General features: G+C 36.5%; 1 protein-coding gene across 3 annotated transcripts in view; it reads right to left on the bottom strand.

Moving 5' to 3' along the window:
• AGPS (alkylglycerone phosphate synthase) overlaps positions 1–19,182 on the bottom strand; it is a 120,582-nt gene that overhangs the window by 54,809 nt on the left and 46,591 nt on the right. For all 3 annotated transcript variants that reach the window (XM_008138522.3, XM_054722796.1, XM_054722795.1), the window contains 3 exons: positions 17,686–17,766; positions 10,281–10,406; positions 6,705–6,813 (listed from right to left, as the gene is read on the bottom strand). In XM_008138522.3, the coding sequence (XP_008136744.2) occupies positions 6,705–6,813; positions 10,281–10,406; positions 17,686–17,766 (316 nt within the window). The remainder of the gene's footprint in view (positions 1–6,704; positions 6,814–10,280; positions 10,407–17,685; positions 17,767–19,182) is intronic.

Here is a 19,182-nt window from a genome sequence, read left to right as displayed (position 1 = left end):
TATGTGTTCAGAGATCATAATAATCTGGCCATTTAGTGTATATCCAAAAAACTCAAAATCATGTATTTGCAAAGATATATGCACTCCTATGTTCATTGCAGCATTATTCATGGTGGCCAAGACATGGAAACATGTCTACCGCAGAATGTCCTGCGGTAGAGGACTGGATAAAGAACATGTGGTACATATACACAATGGAATACTACTCAGCCATAAGAAAGGATGAAATAGTGCCATTTGCAATAACATGGATGGACCTTGAGAACATTATGCTAAGTGAAATAAGTCAGTCAGAAAAAGCTAAGAACCATAGGATTTTGCTCATGTGTGGGATATAAAACTGAAACTCATGAACACAAACAGCAGTGTGGTGGTTGCCAGAGGAAAGGGGGTAGGGAGAGAAGGGGTCCTAATATAAGGTGACGAGAAGATATGACTTTGGATTGTGGTCACACGATGCAATATACAGATTTTGTAACATAGAAACCCACACCTAAAACCTATATGTTCATGTTGACCAATGTCACCCCAATCAATTTAATAAATAAAAAATTTAAAAAAAATTTTTATAATTTTCAAATATGTTTTTAAGAAAATTAAATGCTTTGCCTGGGTGGTGTTGCTCAGTGGTTGAACATCGACCCATGAACCAAGAGGTTCCTAGTTGGATTCCCAGTCAGGGCGCATGCCTGGGTTGTGGGCTCAATCCCTAGTAGAAGACATGCAGGAGGCAGCCAATCTATCATGGCAGCTCTTACACATCCATGTTTCTATCCTTCTCCCTTCCTCTCTCGATAAAAATCAATAAAAACATACTTTTAAAATAAAGAAAATTAAATGCTTCAATTGTTATTTAATACTAGTGGCCCAATGCACGAATGAAGATTCGTGCAAGAATGGGCCTTCGTTCTCCTGGCTGCCGGCACCGCCTTCGCTCTGTCCGGAGCAGCCTTTCTGCCTTCCCACACTGCCCAGAGGCCGGGAGCAGCTGGGGTGGTGCAAATGCCTGCGTCATCACCACGGCAATGACACAAGCTTCCCGTCCCATGCTCAGCACCTGCGTATGCAAATTAACCCGACATCTTTTGTTGGGTTGATTTGCATACTCACTCCTGATTGGCTGGTGGGCGTTGCGAAGGTACGGTCAATTAGCATGTTACTCTTTTATTAGGTAGACAAAATATAAGTATTTGCTTGAAGTAAATAAAATCTTTCATAATTTGAAAATATATTTTTAGGTGACTTCAAGGCAGAGAAGAATGGCAGTCATTTGATTCTGAATCCTCTCCCTCTACTTTACCCCCCAAAAAAAACATAAAAAATCAATCTTATACTCAAAAATAACAAATTTCAAGGAAAAACAAATAAAACCACTCAGGAACTACACCTTCAGTATTACTAGGAGACAAAACAAACAAACGAACAAAACATTATGACCTTCAAAATACCTGTAAGTAGAAATTTTTTAAAAATTCCAAAAGACCTCTACAGTCTTCCAGCTGCCACAAGGTTGTAAGAGCAGAAAATAAGAGGAGGATTAAAAGATTGCAAAAGAAAGAGTACAGAGTAGCAGAGGGCTTGGAGGAAGCACAGACAAAATCAACCCCAGAATGCCAAAGTGCAACAGAAATGTCAAAATATTATACAGGGTTTGGCAATCTATAGCCCTGGCTATTGGAGGGGTTTGAAAATGGGAAGAAACAGAAATGGCAGCCTTGGAGAAGCAAGGGGAGTATCTTCAAGGGAGCATCATATTTTGAGAAGTGTGGTACTCGTTGGAGACAAAGCAGTGAAGGGGAAGAATAAAATAAAAAATAAAAATTACAAATCCCATAGAAATGAAAGAGACACAAGGCATGTCATGCCTTCTCTCAACAAAACCACCATCATCCATAAAGTAAGAAGCACAAAAGAGGTTAGAAGTGACAGAAAAACAAAACAAAAAAACTCTAAACTAGGAATCCTTTCCAAATAATAAACAGGAACAGAAAAGCAGACCAAATCCATAAAGGCCTATTGGAAAAAAATCAGAAAATGTAAACAAAAGCTTTTCTGTGGGTGAAAAGCTCCCCCTCCCCAAACCAACCATGATTCTAAAAACTGTAACACATTTCAGACTGAATTAAACATTGTCAAGTCCCTGGATCTGGGTGAGGCTGGGTCCCGGGTCCGGGTGAGGCCGCGCGCCCCTGGGTCTGGGAGAGGCCACGCGCCCCCGGGTCCGAGTGAGGCCATGTGTCCCTGGATCCGGGTGAGGTCTCTCACACCTAGGTCCGAGTGAGGCCACGCGCCCCTGGGACTGGGTGAGGCCACGTTCACCTGAGTCCGGGTGAAGCCGTGCCCTTGGGTCCGGCCGAGACCAAACTAGAGGGAGTCGGAGCTCCGTTACCACCATTTGTCCACCATCCAGAGCTGAGGGGTCAGTGCTGACATGTACACATAAGGAACTGGTGGACATTGAAATTGGGTCTCTAAAGAACTGTTGGTCCAGAAAGAAACTCACTACAGACTGATTCATTTGCCTGTCAGCATAACTATTATTGCTCGTCTCACATTCAGTTCTTATAAGTATATCTCTAGTGACACATGATCTCGCTCATCTAGGGGAAATGATGAACAACACAGACTGATGAACAAGAACAGAACCAGAAACAAGGAGGCATCGATCGGACTATCGGGCCTCAGAGGGGGGACAGGGGAGGTTGGGGGGAGGCGGGAGAGATCAACCAAAGGACTTGTGTGCATGCATATGAGCCTATCCAACGGTGAAGTTCAACAGGGGGTTGGGGAATCCGTGGGGTGGGGTGTGGGATGGGAATGGGGGGATGAGGACAAATATGTGACACCTTAATCAATAAAGAAATTAAAAAAACAAAAAACACATTGTCAAACAAGTATTTGGGGATATGAAAAAATTTCTAAATCAGAAATATAAATACTAAAAACTTAAGTGGACAAAAACCAAGAAATAAAATAAGAGATGATCAAACTCAGGAAAGAAACAGAACAGTAACAACAACAACAACAAAAAAAACATAAAGAACGAAGGCTAATTTAAAAGACATCCAAAGAGAACAGAAAATAGATTTAAATGAAAATTTAATAAAGGGCATTGAAGAAAGATAGGAAAATAACTAGAGAATGAAAATGAAATAAAAAAATAAATCAAGAAAAAAGGTCAGAGAAACAGTGGTTGAAATGGAAAAGAAGGAAAGGAAATCAGATATATGTATAAGAAAAATAAAAAACAATGGGGAAAACCCCTAATATTTAATACTACAATCCAAAAAATTTTTCCACAAATAAAATAAGATCTGAATATTTACATAGAAATGGTGCACTAGGTACCAGAGCAAAATGACACAGGACAATAAACTCGGAGTTGTAAAAGCAGTAAATTTTAACAATAATGAAACAAAAAATTCTCAGAGCCTCCAGGCAAAAAGAGGAATCAAGTTACAAAGGCAAGAAAGCTGGCATCAGGTTTCTTTAAAACAACAAACAGTGGAGCAGCATTTTCAAAAAACAAGGCAAGAAAGTGTGACCTAAGGATATTACATCCACTCAAACTGACCTGCAAGTATTAAGGCTGTAGAAAACCAGTTTAGAACATTCCGGAACTCATGGGCTATACATCTGTGCCTCTCCTGAGGAATCCAGTAAAGGATAAGCTTTATTTAACCAAAAGGTGACTAGTAAGACTACAAAAAAGAACCTATAGTAAGCATTTAACCTATTTCATCCTACAGAAAAGGTTAAAAGGTGGGTCATGGGTGTGTGTTTTTTTTAAACAAGTACTTTTAATTTAACCACTTTCCAAATAGAAAAGCAAATCATTGTAAGTTACTAGTAAACTCCATACATAGAAAAAGAATACAAAGCATTTCAAATGCTTTCACTATTTATTATAATTTTCATTATATTGATCATGTTAGAGCATTTAAAATGAGAGCTGCTTGTTAAAATAAAATACAAGAAGTTAATAACACCAAACAAGACAAAAACATTCAAGTCGTTAGTCACACGTGTAACTTAGTAAGATAGGGGAAATTTAATGATAATGCTTTCAAGATTGTCCTCAAATGATTTAACTGCAACAAAAGAAAAATATTATTAAAGCTCAAGGAAAAGTTTATGATTCACAGTTAAGGCAGGAGGTTATTATTTAGATAGTTTAAAATAGCAAATAACACATTTTATAAAAGAATATGACTTCACATAAAATTACTCCCTCAATCATGCTATCTCCTGGCCTATATTATGATGACTTTACATCCACATACATACAGACATGGGGATTAGGGACCATAAATACACCTGTAAAGGTCATTAATGCCAAAATAATAAAGTCACAATAATAGTGATAAATTTAACATTTACTGAGTACTTACTACATGCTTATCAACTGCTTAGCATAATCTCATTTAATCCTCACAAAAAGCTTATAAAGATTTTTACTTTATTATCCTCATAGCTGAGGTCACTGGGAATAGAAAATTACATAATTTACACAAAGTTACAAAAACGTAAGTAGTGAAATCAGAATTGAAATCCATATCTAATAGATTTCACAGTTCATGCTCTTAAATCATTATGGCATTCTTCACGCACATTTATAATAAAATTTCATTTAAATACAGTAATTTACCCTAGCATATGTTTTTATACATCATATTTCTTTTGCATATATATTATATTAATGAGTTTGTCTTTCTTAAATTTATTCAATAATTAACTAGAGGGAGGCAGTCCAATCTTTTAGATAAAGTTCAAACTATTTTAAAAAGGCATAAAAACTATATTATCTCTAACCACCCTATAACCTTGACCACTCTGCCCATCAACCTGCTACCCACTCTACCCTACAATTAAATCGTATGTTCCCATTCTACCGAAAAACTGAGAGCTTCATAAAGCAGACATGGTTCTTTCTTACTTCTAAGCCTGACCACATGCAGTTTTCTCTGCAGGACAATTCTCTCCCACCTTATCTCTCAACCTTGTCTGAAATTACTTTCTCCTTATCAACCCTCAAGGACCACTTTGAGCATGGCTTCTCTTGGGAAGTCTTCCTAATACCCATTCATGTGACCTTTTGCCTATATTTTCCAGTGTTTATTTCTATCAGAGAATTTATCAATCTGAATAATGGTCTATTATTACCTGTGTCCTGAGTGTGCCAGCACAGTACCTAATCAATGGGATTTTTAAAATGTCTAAAGTGGTTATTTGAAAAGATAATTTATATTTATCATTTTTGATACTTGTTATTCAATTTGACATCTATTGGGAAAAGTTATATACTTTTAGTTAACTTTCAGATGATGCAATAGTACAAAAAGTCCCAAAATAATAGAGAACTGTATTATTTAAAGGAATTTAACATTTTATTTTTGTCATTAAAACTGTTCTGTTTTTCCTTAGAAGAGTATACTGATCAGAAAAGGAGTAAGAACAAACAAGAAAAACAAATAACAAAAACTCAGACACAGGCAACAGTATGGTGGTTATCAGAGAGAAGGGGATTGGGGGTAATAAAGGGTAAAGGGGGTCAACTACATGGTGATGGAAGAAGACATGACTGTGGGCACACAATGCAATATACAGATAATGTGTCCTAGATTTGTACACTTGAAACCTATAAAATGTTATTAACCAATGTCACCCCAATAAATTTAATTAAAAATATAAAAAATAAAAATTGGAAAATTAAGAGTAAACTGTGGAGATACCTTGACAAAAGTTTGTTATTGGCTGTTATGAAAAAGATCTAAACTATTCCACCGATCATAACTCAGTAGTTGACCTCTAGCATGTCCTAAGACACAGTGTGTTTTTCCCTCCTTGATATTAGTGTCAAAAGTTAGAATTTACCCCCCTAGGTTACTATAAACTGTTTTTATCCATGCATATAACTAAATGTTTCCAAACTCCATCTTTTTTTTCAGCTTGTACCACCTTCTGAAGTTAGTAATGAGTTCCTCTGCTAATTTAGAAACCCTGTTTTATCTTATTTCTCTGCATTTAAGGAGTTTCCCTTTATACCATTCTAAGAATTAAAAAATGAGCATATGTTCACCTTCAATTCACAGTGCTTACATAATAATTTGCAAAACAGAGGAAGATTAGTATTTTTTCTGATTGGTACAGAAATTAAATATTTGGAATAAAATAGAGAACTACATTCTAATCTACACAACATCAAGTAGCCAAGCAAAGGATACCATTCCAGTAGTGAAATAAATAAAAGACCAACATAAGTTTTAAAAGTATATGAATCAACAGAATTTTAAATTCCACTTCTTAAACAAAGCAAATAGCAATAATAACAGATATAATTATAGAAAGACAAGACATGAAACAACACTTTATCAGCCCTTTCCCCCTAATTATTCAGACATTAAAGAATATTTTTAATCCTAACAACAACTTTTAATATTATTAAAAACTCTAAAAGAAAAATCAAATAAAACCAAAAGACCAAGCTATCTCTAAAACTATAAAAAAGTAAAACGTAAAAGGAAATTTAATAAGATGTCCTCATAATAAAAACTTTATGAAGTACTAAAGTAATGAAACTTAAAAAATATCATTATTTAAATAAATGTCTTTCTTTCAAATATCTGATATCATAATATCACAGATTCTTACAAAACTGAGTCAGTAACATGTATTTTTCATAATAAATTTGCAGTTATATTTACCTTCAGATCCCATGATGAAGTGATGGATATCAGGGCCTGTTGACATACGAGGTCCTTGACAGCTTTTTTCTATTATACCTCTAGGTGTTACCATTTTTATATGAACCACCTGTTTAATACAATGCACGAGGTAAGTTCTAGCCATTTATCAATGACTGTTGTGTGTGTAAACATATCCAGATATTTATATAAAACACTACTTTTTAAATATTGGGTTAGGTAATAAATGTTGCTGCCCTTCAGAATTCTAATATATTTTAGTAATTATTAAACTAAAAATAAATTTTATAAACTTTAAAAGAGGGACAAATCAATCTAAGATTCTTATTGGTTTAGATATATTCATTATCTTAGGAACACCTTAAGCACGTTTCTTTGAACCAAATTTAGTCTTGGGTTATCTATGCAGCAAAGAACTAAAGGATAGAAAAAATAAGCAATGATTATATTTTAATAGGTTCAATATTTCACTTATTTAACATTATCATTCAACTCAAACACTGCTTAGAATTCTAAAAATATATATATTCTTGCCTTATCCCCTCCTTCAACATAGCTAATCTGCCTCCTTAGTAAGAAAGAGTGAAAAGATTTAAGTATTAATTATGATCAGGTCAAAGATGGGATGAAGAGGGAGATCCAGTGACTGAGTTAAAGAGGGAGAGAGACATGTGTGTGATATATCTGTGAGATATGTTTCACACAGGTGAAAAAGTAAGTACACTGTGTGGGGGAGGGGTTGTCATTCAAAAATAGTTCCTGAGCTCTGAATCCAAAATGGTTAGGTAAAAATCCAACACATTTTTAGAATGATTTTTGAACAAATAAATAAAAATAGTCTATATATTGTTGAAGAAAATGAGCAGAGAACATCAATAAGCAACTTACAAAATAAGAAATAAAAATTGCCAAAGAGATCATTTCAAAAGTTTACATTTACTAGCAATTAAATAAATTAAAATTAAGACAAAATATAAATAAAGAGTCTAATAAAATAAGGATTCTCATAGGGCTAGTGGGAATGTCAACTGGCACAAAATCCCTGTAGAGCAATTTGGCTATAAGGATACATAGATTTAAAAATGTTTAAGCATCTTGTCCAACAATTCAAGCTCTAGGAACTTACCCCCCGCAAAAAAATTTAAAGATGTACGCTAAAAAGTATTACTAAAGTGGATATTTTCCCCTTTGTTTTCGATAATTTTGAAATCAAGAACAACTTAAATGTTTAATAAGGAGTTACTTTAATAAACTATGAATTACCAACAAAAGAATTATATGCACTCTATTTAAATGATGGTGCAAACCTATGTTCATTTACATATTAACATAGTGATAATATAAAAAGCAGAATAAACATGATATGATCCTTTTTATATTAAAAAAATATATATATACACACACACACACATATATATATATGTGTTTGTGAGCATGCCAAGAAAATGGTCTGTAAAGATAAGTACAAAGATATTAAAAGTGTCAGAAATTATTTTATTTAGTTAATATAATAGCATATCTGAATTTCCTTCTGTTTCATAACTGAATAGTATACCAAGAAATCTTTCACAGAAGCAATGGATTATTGCTGATGGCCAAGAGCTTCAACTTTATAGCAAACCATAAAAATCATAATCATTTAATCAAATGATCAGGAAATCATTTATGAAGAGATAACCACTAAATTAAAAAATATTTGAGTTGGACTATAATTAGAATTTCTTAAAAAACAAGTAGCAACCAGAATGTAAGATGAAAAGTTTATCCCATAACATACAGAAAGCACCAAGACATCTCAATTTTCAGGTTATAATATTAAAAATTTATACTAACCAACTTCAGCTTTTTTCAAACAATTAAATAGGTATTAGTATCATTACTTATTGTACTTGAAAGAATTATGCAACAATATTGCATATTTTTGAGAAATATTTTTAACACAAGAAATTTAATCTTTTTCACGAATTCTACTCTAACCACATAAAGGAATATATCAACTTCAGTAGTTTTCATAAAAGCAATTAATGTAAATTAAGAGTTTCAGTGGAAATTATATATTATAAAAAATTTTATGCTAAAAGTAAAATATGCTAAGTAATTATTAATGCAAATAAGTACATTATGATGTATGCTTATAACTTATGGCCCTTAAATTTCTCTAAAAAAGGATGAAAATAAATTACATGTTTTAGTAGTACTAAATATAGTAATCTGTCAAATATTTGCTTAACTCTGATAAAGCTCTTAATAATACAATAGCAAAAGGATCAACTTCTCTCTCTGAAACTGAATTTATTTTTATTGCAAAATGAAAATTTGATTTCTAAAATATCAGTAAAAATATATATAAACAGGATAATGTAAACATTTAAAAAGTATTCATAATACAGACACTTAAAGTCTTACATTTCTGATGTAACTATAAAGAACCAAAATTCATTAAAGATTTGATATTTCCGGTAATGAAGATATTGATAAAAATGTTGAAACTTTAGATTTGAAAAGCAAAGATAAGTAACTCTAAGAATAATGTTAGGAACATAACTTTAATAGTCTCACAAAGTTATTTAAAATTGTTATTAAAATATTGCTGATAAGGAAACTAACATTTTTGAAGCACCTACTACATAGCAGGAACTAAGAATTTTCATTTTACGTCCTTTACTTTTTATAATTCTATACAGCAATTACTATAATTTGTTCCATTTTACAAAGGAGAAAAGTTGTTTAGAAAGGTGAACCAATTTGCACAAAGTCACACAACTATCAGGTCAACTACTAAAAGAACAAATGGAACAAACGATACCTAATTCCTAACCAGAATGCCCATAGTTACACTATTATTAAAATAACTGTCAGCCCTGGCTGGTTTGGCTCAGCGGGTAGAACGTCGGCCTGCAGACTTAAGGGTCCCGGGTTCGATTCCGGTCAAGGGCACATAAGCAGGTTGCAGGCTCCATCCCCAGTAGGGGGCATGCAAGAGGAAGCCATTCAATGATCCTCTCTCATTGATGTTTCTCTCTCTCTCTCTCTCTCTCTCCCCCTCTCCTTTCCTCCCTGAAATCAATAAAAATATATTTTTAAAAAATAATAATAACTGTTAAGAGCACTGACACCAGATCAGTAAAACAAAATGGTGTGCACACAAAACACTAGAGGTTATATGGCCACTCACTAGAACATTTTCATTCAGGCTCTTGAACTCTATATAGAAAAATTATTATTTCAGAAAAATATAAAAATCTCCTAAGGCAAAAGAGTAACAATGATGAGATCATCTAAATAAATTGAATAAAATCTTGGTAGAGTTGAACACTGAAGCTCCATAAGGATTATCAAACAATATTTATATATTTTATGTCAGATACTATGAAACATTTACCAAGCTTAAATATCAATCACTTGAAAAGGAGCACCCTTAAGTAATGACCACTGCACAGTCAGTGTTACAATAATCAAAAGAAGTATATTTCTGAGGGGACTCCACCACTCAACTAAATTTTAAAGGCTTCCATCACTTTATAATAATTTCTATATATTAATCAATGATTATACAATAACTACAAAAAAATTTACCAGGTCTTCAATATTGCCATAGATATTCTTCTTCATGCCTGATGCCCGAGTAGATACCCATCCTCCCACAGTGCTGAATTCCAGGGAATCTGGTTCATGACCTGTACAATAACCACTTTCTTTAAGCTGAAAAACAAACATGTAATGTTTTACTAGTGAAAATTGTCCCATTTCACAAAGCACTCAACATGTTTAACTCTTCCCACTTTTAAATCCCCATATGTCACTGGAATTTAGATTCATTAAAACCTATATACAAAAAGAAATACTTGTTTCATCATATTTGTCCAAAAAAAATGTTTAAGCTTTTGCATCAAGGAAAACTTTACAACACTAAGATGCGATCCAAAGACAGTTGTATTTTTCACAAGTTCACAAGACAATCTTACTCCTTATATCCTTTTATTTTAAAGCCAACTACCCAGCCTATTATTTTTTTCCACAAAGAGACCGTGTAAATACTTATGGAGATCAGATTATGCTTAAACAACTGCCAACTTCACCTAAACACTTTCAATAAATAAAGCACTTAATCTCTTTTCCCCTACCCTAATATAATATGCAGCAGGCCTGCAGAAAACCCAAGCAAATTGCCTATACTTAATTCTCTCTAGGAGTCATGTGTTTTAATGTACAGCCATCTGGCCAGGTTTCCTGCATGTAATACTGTCATTTATTTGTAATGCAGATTGTGCATTCCTGTACATTAAATAGTCACTTGTTTCTCATTTTTCTATATTAGCTTGGCTTTGCCAGCTGCACAGCACCTGAGGTTGAATGGATGCCCTTTACTGCAACACCAAAGCCATCCCACTGAAATCATTTTAAAGACTCTGCCATCTCATGTCAAACAGTACAGACACCACCATCTGCATACCCACTGTCTACTGCACTCAAGCTCATCAATCTGTGTTGACCATTTGATAGTCATCCAGTTAAGCAACTGCTTCTATTTTTCAAGTAACCCATGCATAGATGTAGAATATGTCAGTTATGTTTGTATCCACATATTTCAGTACTAGTGGCCTGGTGCATGAAATTTGTACACATTAAAAGGGAATTAGAGGAAATATTTTAATATTGCCCTTTGTCCTTTGCCGTGGGCGAGGACACGATCCTCACATCCTGGGAGGCCCGGCACAGGGGCGGGGAGGCGAGCCTAACATCCCTGGGCCCGTTGCCGGGAGTGGGGATGCGAGCCTTATGTCCCAGGGGGCCATTGCTGGGGACACGAGCCTCACATCCTGGGGGGGCCTGGTGCAAGGGTTGGGGATGAGAGCTTCACATCCCGGGGGCCTGGTGCAGGGGGTGGGGACGCGAGCTTCAAGTCCCTGCCCACCTGCTCCTGCTGCGCACGCAGCCTACTGATTGGTCATTACGTGAAGGCATCCCGACCAATTTCCATATTACCCTATTATTAGATAGACTAGAGGCCTGGTGCACGAAATTTGTGCACGGAGGGGGGTTGTCCCTCAGCCCAGCCTGTACCCTCTCCAATATGGGACCCCTCAAGGGATGTCCGACTGCCCTGTGGGATCGGGCCTAAATGGGCAGTCGGACATCCCTCTCACAATCCAGGACTGCTGGCTCCCAACTGCTTGCCTGGCTGCCTTCCTGATTGCCCCTAACTGCTTCTGCCTGCCAGCCTGATCACCCCCTAACCACTCTGCTGCCAGCCTGTTTGCCCCCAACTTCCCTCCTCTGCCGGCCTGGTCACCCCTAACTGCCCTCTCCTGCTGGCCATCTTGTGGTGGCCATCTTGTGTCCACGTGGGGGCAGGATCTTTGACCACATGGGGGCAGCTATATTGTGTGTTGCAGTGATGATCAATCTGCATATTACTCTTTTATTAGATAGGATAGAGGCCTGGTACAGGGGTGGGGGCCAGCTGGTTTGCCCTGAAGGGTGTCCCGGATCAGGGTGGGGTTCCCTTGGGGCGTGGGGCGGCCTGAGCGAGGGGCCTGTGGTGGTTTGCAGGCTGGCCACGCCCCCTGACAACCCAAGCGGAGGCCCTGGTATCTGGAATTTATTTTCCTTCTACAATTGAAACTTTGTAGCCTGGAGCGGAGCCAAGCCTGGGGCTCCCTCCAAGGCCGGCCGGCAGCCATTTGTGTTGGGGTTATAATTGAAACTTTGTTGCCTTAAGAAGGTGGGCCCCGCCAGGGTGTGCAGAAAGCTTTGGCTTCCCCTGTTGCCGGGAGCAACCCTGGCCTGCTCTCTCAAGCTCCATTCTGCTGCCATTTGTTTGAATTTGTTTACCTTCTATAATTGAAACTTTGTAGCTTGAGTGGAGGCTTAGGCCTGGCAAGGGCAGGTGGAAAGCTTGGCTTCCTCTGTTACCTAGGAAACCTTGCTCTCTGTGGCTGTAGCCATCTTGGTTTGGGTTAATTTGCATGCTCGCTCTGATTGGATGGTGGGCGTGGCTTGTGGACGTGTCGGAGGTATGGTCAATTTGCATATTTGTCTATTATTAGGTAGGATGGTGTGAAAGTTGTAATCCAAAATTTGAGAGCCAATTGGTTAAATATAATTTGTTAGCTTTCTCACACAACAATGTAAATTATTTACCTTTTCTAGGTTTGTTGCTAGGAAAACAAGGTTTAAAAATATATCAATTGTCACATAATAGAATTTTTTCACTAAATATTTAATATATTTATTTAATTTTAAGAGGTTAATAACCACCCACAAGAAGGTAGCTTAAATACATGACAAAACAGGTTAAAATGAAGATTATCAAACTGTTATATTTCTTTCCTAACTTCCAAACAATCTTTATTCATATTATTTATTTTCAAAAGTCTACTGCTTCTCAAATTTTCTAAAAATAGAAGGAAAAGAAAAGATATTCATGGAAACTTAGATGTGTTAGGTACTGAATATGTAGTTTTCACATATTCTCAAGACAAAATCTTCACATTACCTATACAGAAGCAAATAATTAAATACACATTTAAATTATTTCTATAAGCACATACAGAGTTTGGGATTCTATGTGCTTCCAGGATTTGTATATCTATTTCCTTCACCAGGTTAGGGAAGTCTTCTGTCATTACTTTTTCAAATAGGTTTTCAATTTCTTGCTTTCTGTTTTCTCCTTCCGGAACCCCCATGATGTAAAAGTTGGTATACTTGACGTTTTCCCAGAGGCTCCTTACACTATCTTAATTGTTTTTTTAGTCTTTTTTTTTTTTTTTTTCTGTTCTGATTGGGTGTTTTTTGCTTCCTTATATTCCAAATTGCTGATTTGATTCTTGGTTTCATCTACTTTACTATTGCTTCCCTGTAAATTATTCTTTATTTCAGTTAGTGTAACCATCTCTGACTGGTTCTTTTTTATGGTTGCTATGTCCTTTTTTATGCTGTTGAAGTTCTCATTAAGTTTCTTGTGCATCTTATAACCATTGTTTTGAACTCTGTATCTGGTAGTTTGCTAGCTTTCATTTCATTTAGTCCTTTTTCTGGATATTTCTCCTTTGCTTTCATTTGGGACCTGTTTTTTTATCTTCACATTTTGGCTGCTTCACTATGTTTGTTTCTATGTATTAGGTAGAGCTGCTATGTCTCCCAGACTTGGTAAAGGAGATGTCCTGAAGGGCCCAGTAGCACAGCTTCCCCATTCACCCAAGCTGAGCGCTAGAGGTGCACCTGTCTGGACTATGTGCATTCTCCTATTGTTGTTGAGCCTTGATTGCTGTTAATGTCACTGGAAGAGATTGACCCCCACGCCAAGCAGCTGCAAGGACCAGCTACTACTATAGCAGAGGAACTACTGTGCAGGAACCAACTCTATGGAGCAGGACTTGCTTCAGGGGGCTTTGGTGCTCACTGAGTCCACCCATTGAGTGTGTCACTCATGGAGGCAGTAGGATTGTAATCTGGGGTGGTCTGAAGCTGTCTATTGAGTATGTGCAAGGTCAGCCAAGGTCTGTGCCCTGCCTGGGGCTACTGGCAGGAGCTACAGAGTGATCTGCAGATGGCTGCTACTTGTTCTGGGCTTAGAGGTGCCCAGGAGAGACCAAGCTGTGAACCAAAGCTAGCTGTCACTACTGCGAGGTCTGAGGCCACTTAGAAAGAGTTACAGAGTACACAGAGGCCAGATGATGCTTGTTTCAGAGATTTTAGGAAAGTCTGAAGCATGAGCCAAGACAGGCCATTTCTATGAAAAAGCCATTGGAAACAGCATGAGTTGGCTTACAAGTTGGGTGGGACAGAATCTTAGGAAATCACCAGGGTAGGATGAACAGTGTAAGCCACGCTGATGGAGACTCAGATATGGGGCCTGCCTGCTGACTCTGTGGGGGTTGTCTCAGAAAAGGAAAAATGGCCCTTCCAGTACTTTTGCCTGGCATAATTCTGCTCCTCCCCCCTCACCAGCTCTTGCCCTGATGCCAGACAATTCAGTTCCTCCCCATATGTCCCTGGTTCCTTTCAAGCTGCTGCTCCAGTACTGGAGTTCAGATTGAGTATCAGTTAAGTCCGTGCATGAAATTGTCTAGGACACCAGGAGCCCTGTTTCACTCAACCACAATCCCCACTGGTTTTACAGCCAGAAGTTATGGGGACTTCTCTTCCTAGCTCTGGAACCCTAGGCTGGGAGGCCTGGTGTGGGCTGGGACCCCTTGCTCCTCAGGGGGTCCCTCCACAACCAAGATATCTCTCCCCATTTTAAACCACCATAAGTGGGTGTGGGACCAGCCTTTCCAGGTCCCCACGCCTCCTATCAGTCTCCATGTAGTTTCTTCTTTAAATCCTTAGTTGCAAGACCTCCATTCAGTGATGATTGTTCTCTAGTTGTCATTTTGATGTGGTTGTGGGAGAGTGTGAGTACCACATTTACCTATGCCACCATCTTAACTGTAAATCTCTCAAGTTGTAGATATTAAATGAGTGCAATTTATTGCATGGCAATTATATCTCAATAAAACCATTATAAAACAACTAAATAAAAATAAATGATTCTAAGGATTTAAGCCCAAGCTTCCCAAAGTACTGAATTCCATCAACTGAGAATGAAAAGGCTACAGAAAAAGCCAACCATGAGGAAAAACAGAAATTCAATTTTTAAAATGTTGAGTTAGTTTAAGACCTTTTGTCTAAAATGCGTATTAGATATGCAAACTGAGACATCAACTAGGCAACTGAATATATAAGTCTGGAGTTCATGAAAGAAGTGTGAGATGATGATATAAATTTGGGAGTCTGGCTGTAGAAGGAATACTTAAAGTCAGCTGTATTTGAATAAAAGACAGTGCTCAATAAAAATGAGTACAATGATAAAAGACTATCTTCATTTTATAGATGAAGAAAGAAACTGAAGCATAGGGAAATGAGTCCATAGGCAGGAAAAATGTAAGTCACACATCCCCAGGCTATTAACTAATAAAATGAAGTAGCCAAAGATTTAATAAGCCTAAAAGCAAATTCCCAAAATTCATAATTGACACGTTAGTGACCTCCTTAAATTTCATATATTTTAATATCAATGTAATTTAAAAATTAAAAAGGTTAAAATCTGTGCTACACAACTACAATATATATGTGATGTTAAAACTTCTAAAAGGAAAAAGCAGGATGTTTTTAGCTGGTTACCTCAACTGAAATAGAAACTGAAGGACAGAGTTTAACAAGGAAGAACTTGAATTGGGATCAAAACAGATGTAGAAACTATATTATAGTCTACTAGAAGCAAAAAAGAAAGTTTTATTTAGAGAAATGAACTAGTAAGTAAAATACCAGAAGTTCTTACTCTAAGAAAATTTCATTTAAATCTCAAAGAAATATGTTCCTTGAATTTTAAATCTAACCTTTTAAGAAAAAGAAAAGTTGGAAAGGTTAAAATACTACATCAAATACCATAATAAAAATATAAAATTGGAGACATGAAAGGCCATCCTTTATTTAAAAAAATGCTTTGTTGATAATGCATCATTCAGGCATAACGGAAGACTAATACAGGACTTTTTATAGTTTTTTTTTCATTAAGTACTATTATTCTGCCCACTGAAACTTTAATAATTAGCAAATCTAATTATGCTAACTTATATAAAACCTTGACTTATTGAAGATCTTTAACACTGTCTCAACAAATATGTTCCAGTTCTCTGTTTTTATTGCATTAAAATAAAAAATAAAGACAGTAAACAGTTTAATAATTTTTTTCAAAGCCTTTCATCTAGAATTGTTTGCTGGCATACCAATTTCATTCAAGTCTTTACCAAGAAGGAAGGAAAAAGAAAAAAAAAAAAGATCAATAAGTATGTCACATCTCCCTCAAAGTCCTATTAAAAAGAGGAAGGGGTCTCTGTAACCCAAGTTGAACAAAGTGGTAATAACATCAACAACAAACTGGACATTCTAATTTTCGTTTATAAAAGCTGAGTTATATCTTACTCATGTTTAGGAGGTTGAAGGAACCAATACATTTTAATAATTGCCTGCTTAGAAACCATAAGGGGAACCTAAAGTTTTTTAAAAATTAATTAGGATCCCCCCAAAAGTACATAAGGACCCCAAGAGTTTCATTAACTATATGAGATGAGCAGTTTTCAATGAAATTATACATTAAGAAGTTCAGTAAGTAGCAAATATCAACATCTACCCAGTTGATACAATTTATCACCAACTTCCGAAAATGCTATGTCCAATTTGTTCCTTTTTGCTTCATTCTTACTACTTTATTTCAGGTCACTATCAGCAATTGCCTGAATTATTGCAGCATCCTCTGAACCTACCCTTACATGCTCCATCCATGCTTCACACAGTAGCCAGAAGTATCTAATTACAAAGATAATGTTCAACTTCTAAATGCGGCTTTATAAGGCCCTTTATGATCTCACCTCTTCATGTTTTCCTACCTCCATCCTTTACCATGACTACATGTTCACCCACTCGATATACATACACCAAGAATGTGTGCTTCCCTATATACACACACTAGATCTCAGCCATACTCAGCTTCCTGCAGGCCCCCAAAAGCAACAGCTGCCTATAAAGCCTCTGTACATGCTGCTTCCTAACTAGATTGTTCTCCCCAACCCCATTTACTTTCTGGCTAATTCTCACTCACCCTGAAGTCTCATTTTAAATGTTGCATTTTCTGTGATACATTTTTTGTCCAACTCCTTTCCTCCTAACCCCATTTGATGAGTCACAAAACACCACATTTAGCCTTCACCTACATATTCTCATTCTGAATCATAACTGTCTAATGACCTTTCTATCGTAATGTAACATAAGCTATCCAAGTGTAGGGGATGGTGTCATTCATTACTGTGTCTAGCTTAATACCTGACCCACAACAGAAACTGAACAAATTTGTTCAGTGAATGTATTGTGAAAGGTACTTTATTCATAGAGGGGACACATGCCAGTTTTGAAAATTTTAACTAAATAAAAAACATACCTGTCTTTCCAATTCTTGTCCTGTTATGCCAGCCTCTACATGAGCTGTCAGATTGTTCTCATCAACCCAGAGGATTCGATTCTGTTGCAAAGCAATAAAAAGGTCTCATCTCCATGAACTATTGACATGAAAGAGAACTTCCTAACTGAAAGCAGCAAGTGACAAGAGAGCAATTAGGCAGGTAGGGTTACTCACATCAGAAAGCTCCATTTATCCCTGAATATACTTGACAGATAAAACATAGGCAGTATATTAACAAGAGTTGGTTTAAAACACAGACTATCTTCATTCAGATATTAATTTAAATTAAAGTATACCTCCTCTCTTGGGCAAATTATTTAACTGTCTAAGCTTAGTGTTTCCTTATTTGTAAAGTGTAGATAGCAATACCTATTCACAGGGTTGCTGTAAAAATTAAATGAGATACTACACATCAAAAGGTTAGTATACATCATTTTGCAAATACTATCTACACTATTGTTTACAGTTAGCAATCATATCTAAGAATATCAGAAGATGTCCACCTGAGATTAGAAAAAGATACCTGCAAAGACATTTGAATACTATAAATGACACCCCTACAGATGTCATAGACCAAAGCAGAACCACAGACCCCAGCTAAAAAACAAAGCACATCCCTGCTTCTACTGAAAAGAAGAAACTATCATCTGGTTCAACTTAGTAAATGTATGCCTGTCAAATAAGTGTATATAAATTGTTATAATACTAGACCTAATTCTTATTTGACCTAATTCTTATATATATGAATCTTGATGAATTACTTCATACTATTAAGAGCAGATTCTGTTCCCCTTCTGTTTGGTTGAGCAATCAGGTAACATACAGAATCTTCCTCTGGATCCCAGAGAAGCTTTCTTTGCACTCTGATATGTTCAATTTCATGGCAATAACTAATGCACATAAGTCTAGTTAATAATCAATAGGAAAGAACACAATAGATAATATGAAAATAGTCTCAGGCTGCCTATATTCCAAATTTGAACACATACAAATAGCTGCACTGCTTAATTCACAGGGTTATGATAAATACTAGTGGCCCGGTGCACGAATTCATGCACAGGTGGGGTCCAGCCAACCCACTCGGATTGGGGCCGATTGGGGCAGGGCCGGCTAGGGGGAGGAGCCGTGGGCAGTTGGCCAGCCGGCCCTGCTCCCGATCAGGGCGGGGGGGCCATCGGGGCCGCAGTGAGGGTAAAAGCAACCAGTCGTTCTGGTGTTCAGGTCGCTTGGCTTTTATATATGTAGATTAACTAAATTGATGTATGTGAATGTACTTTTTATGTTATATAAAACCATCATTATACTCTAAAAATAAGACAATAGTGATTTCAATATAGCTATGGCAAAATAAAGCTTTTGGCCCTATGGCAGCTAAACAAAAGTAATTCAACTGTAAAGTTAAAAGACAAAATATAGTAATCTGATGGAACCTTACCTATCTATCTATCTATCTATCTATCTATCTGTCTATCTATA

Source organism: Eptesicus fuscus, chromosome 11 (genome assembly GCF_027574615.1).
Source record: "Eptesicus fuscus isolate TK198812 chromosome 11, DD_ASM_mEF_20220401, whole genome shotgun sequence".
NCBI lineage: Eukaryota > Metazoa > Chordata > Mammalia > Chiroptera > Vespertilionidae > Eptesicus > Eptesicus fuscus.
The sequence above is the reverse complement of the archived record's forward strand: the minus strand, read 5'-3'. Positions and strand labels throughout refer to the sequence as shown.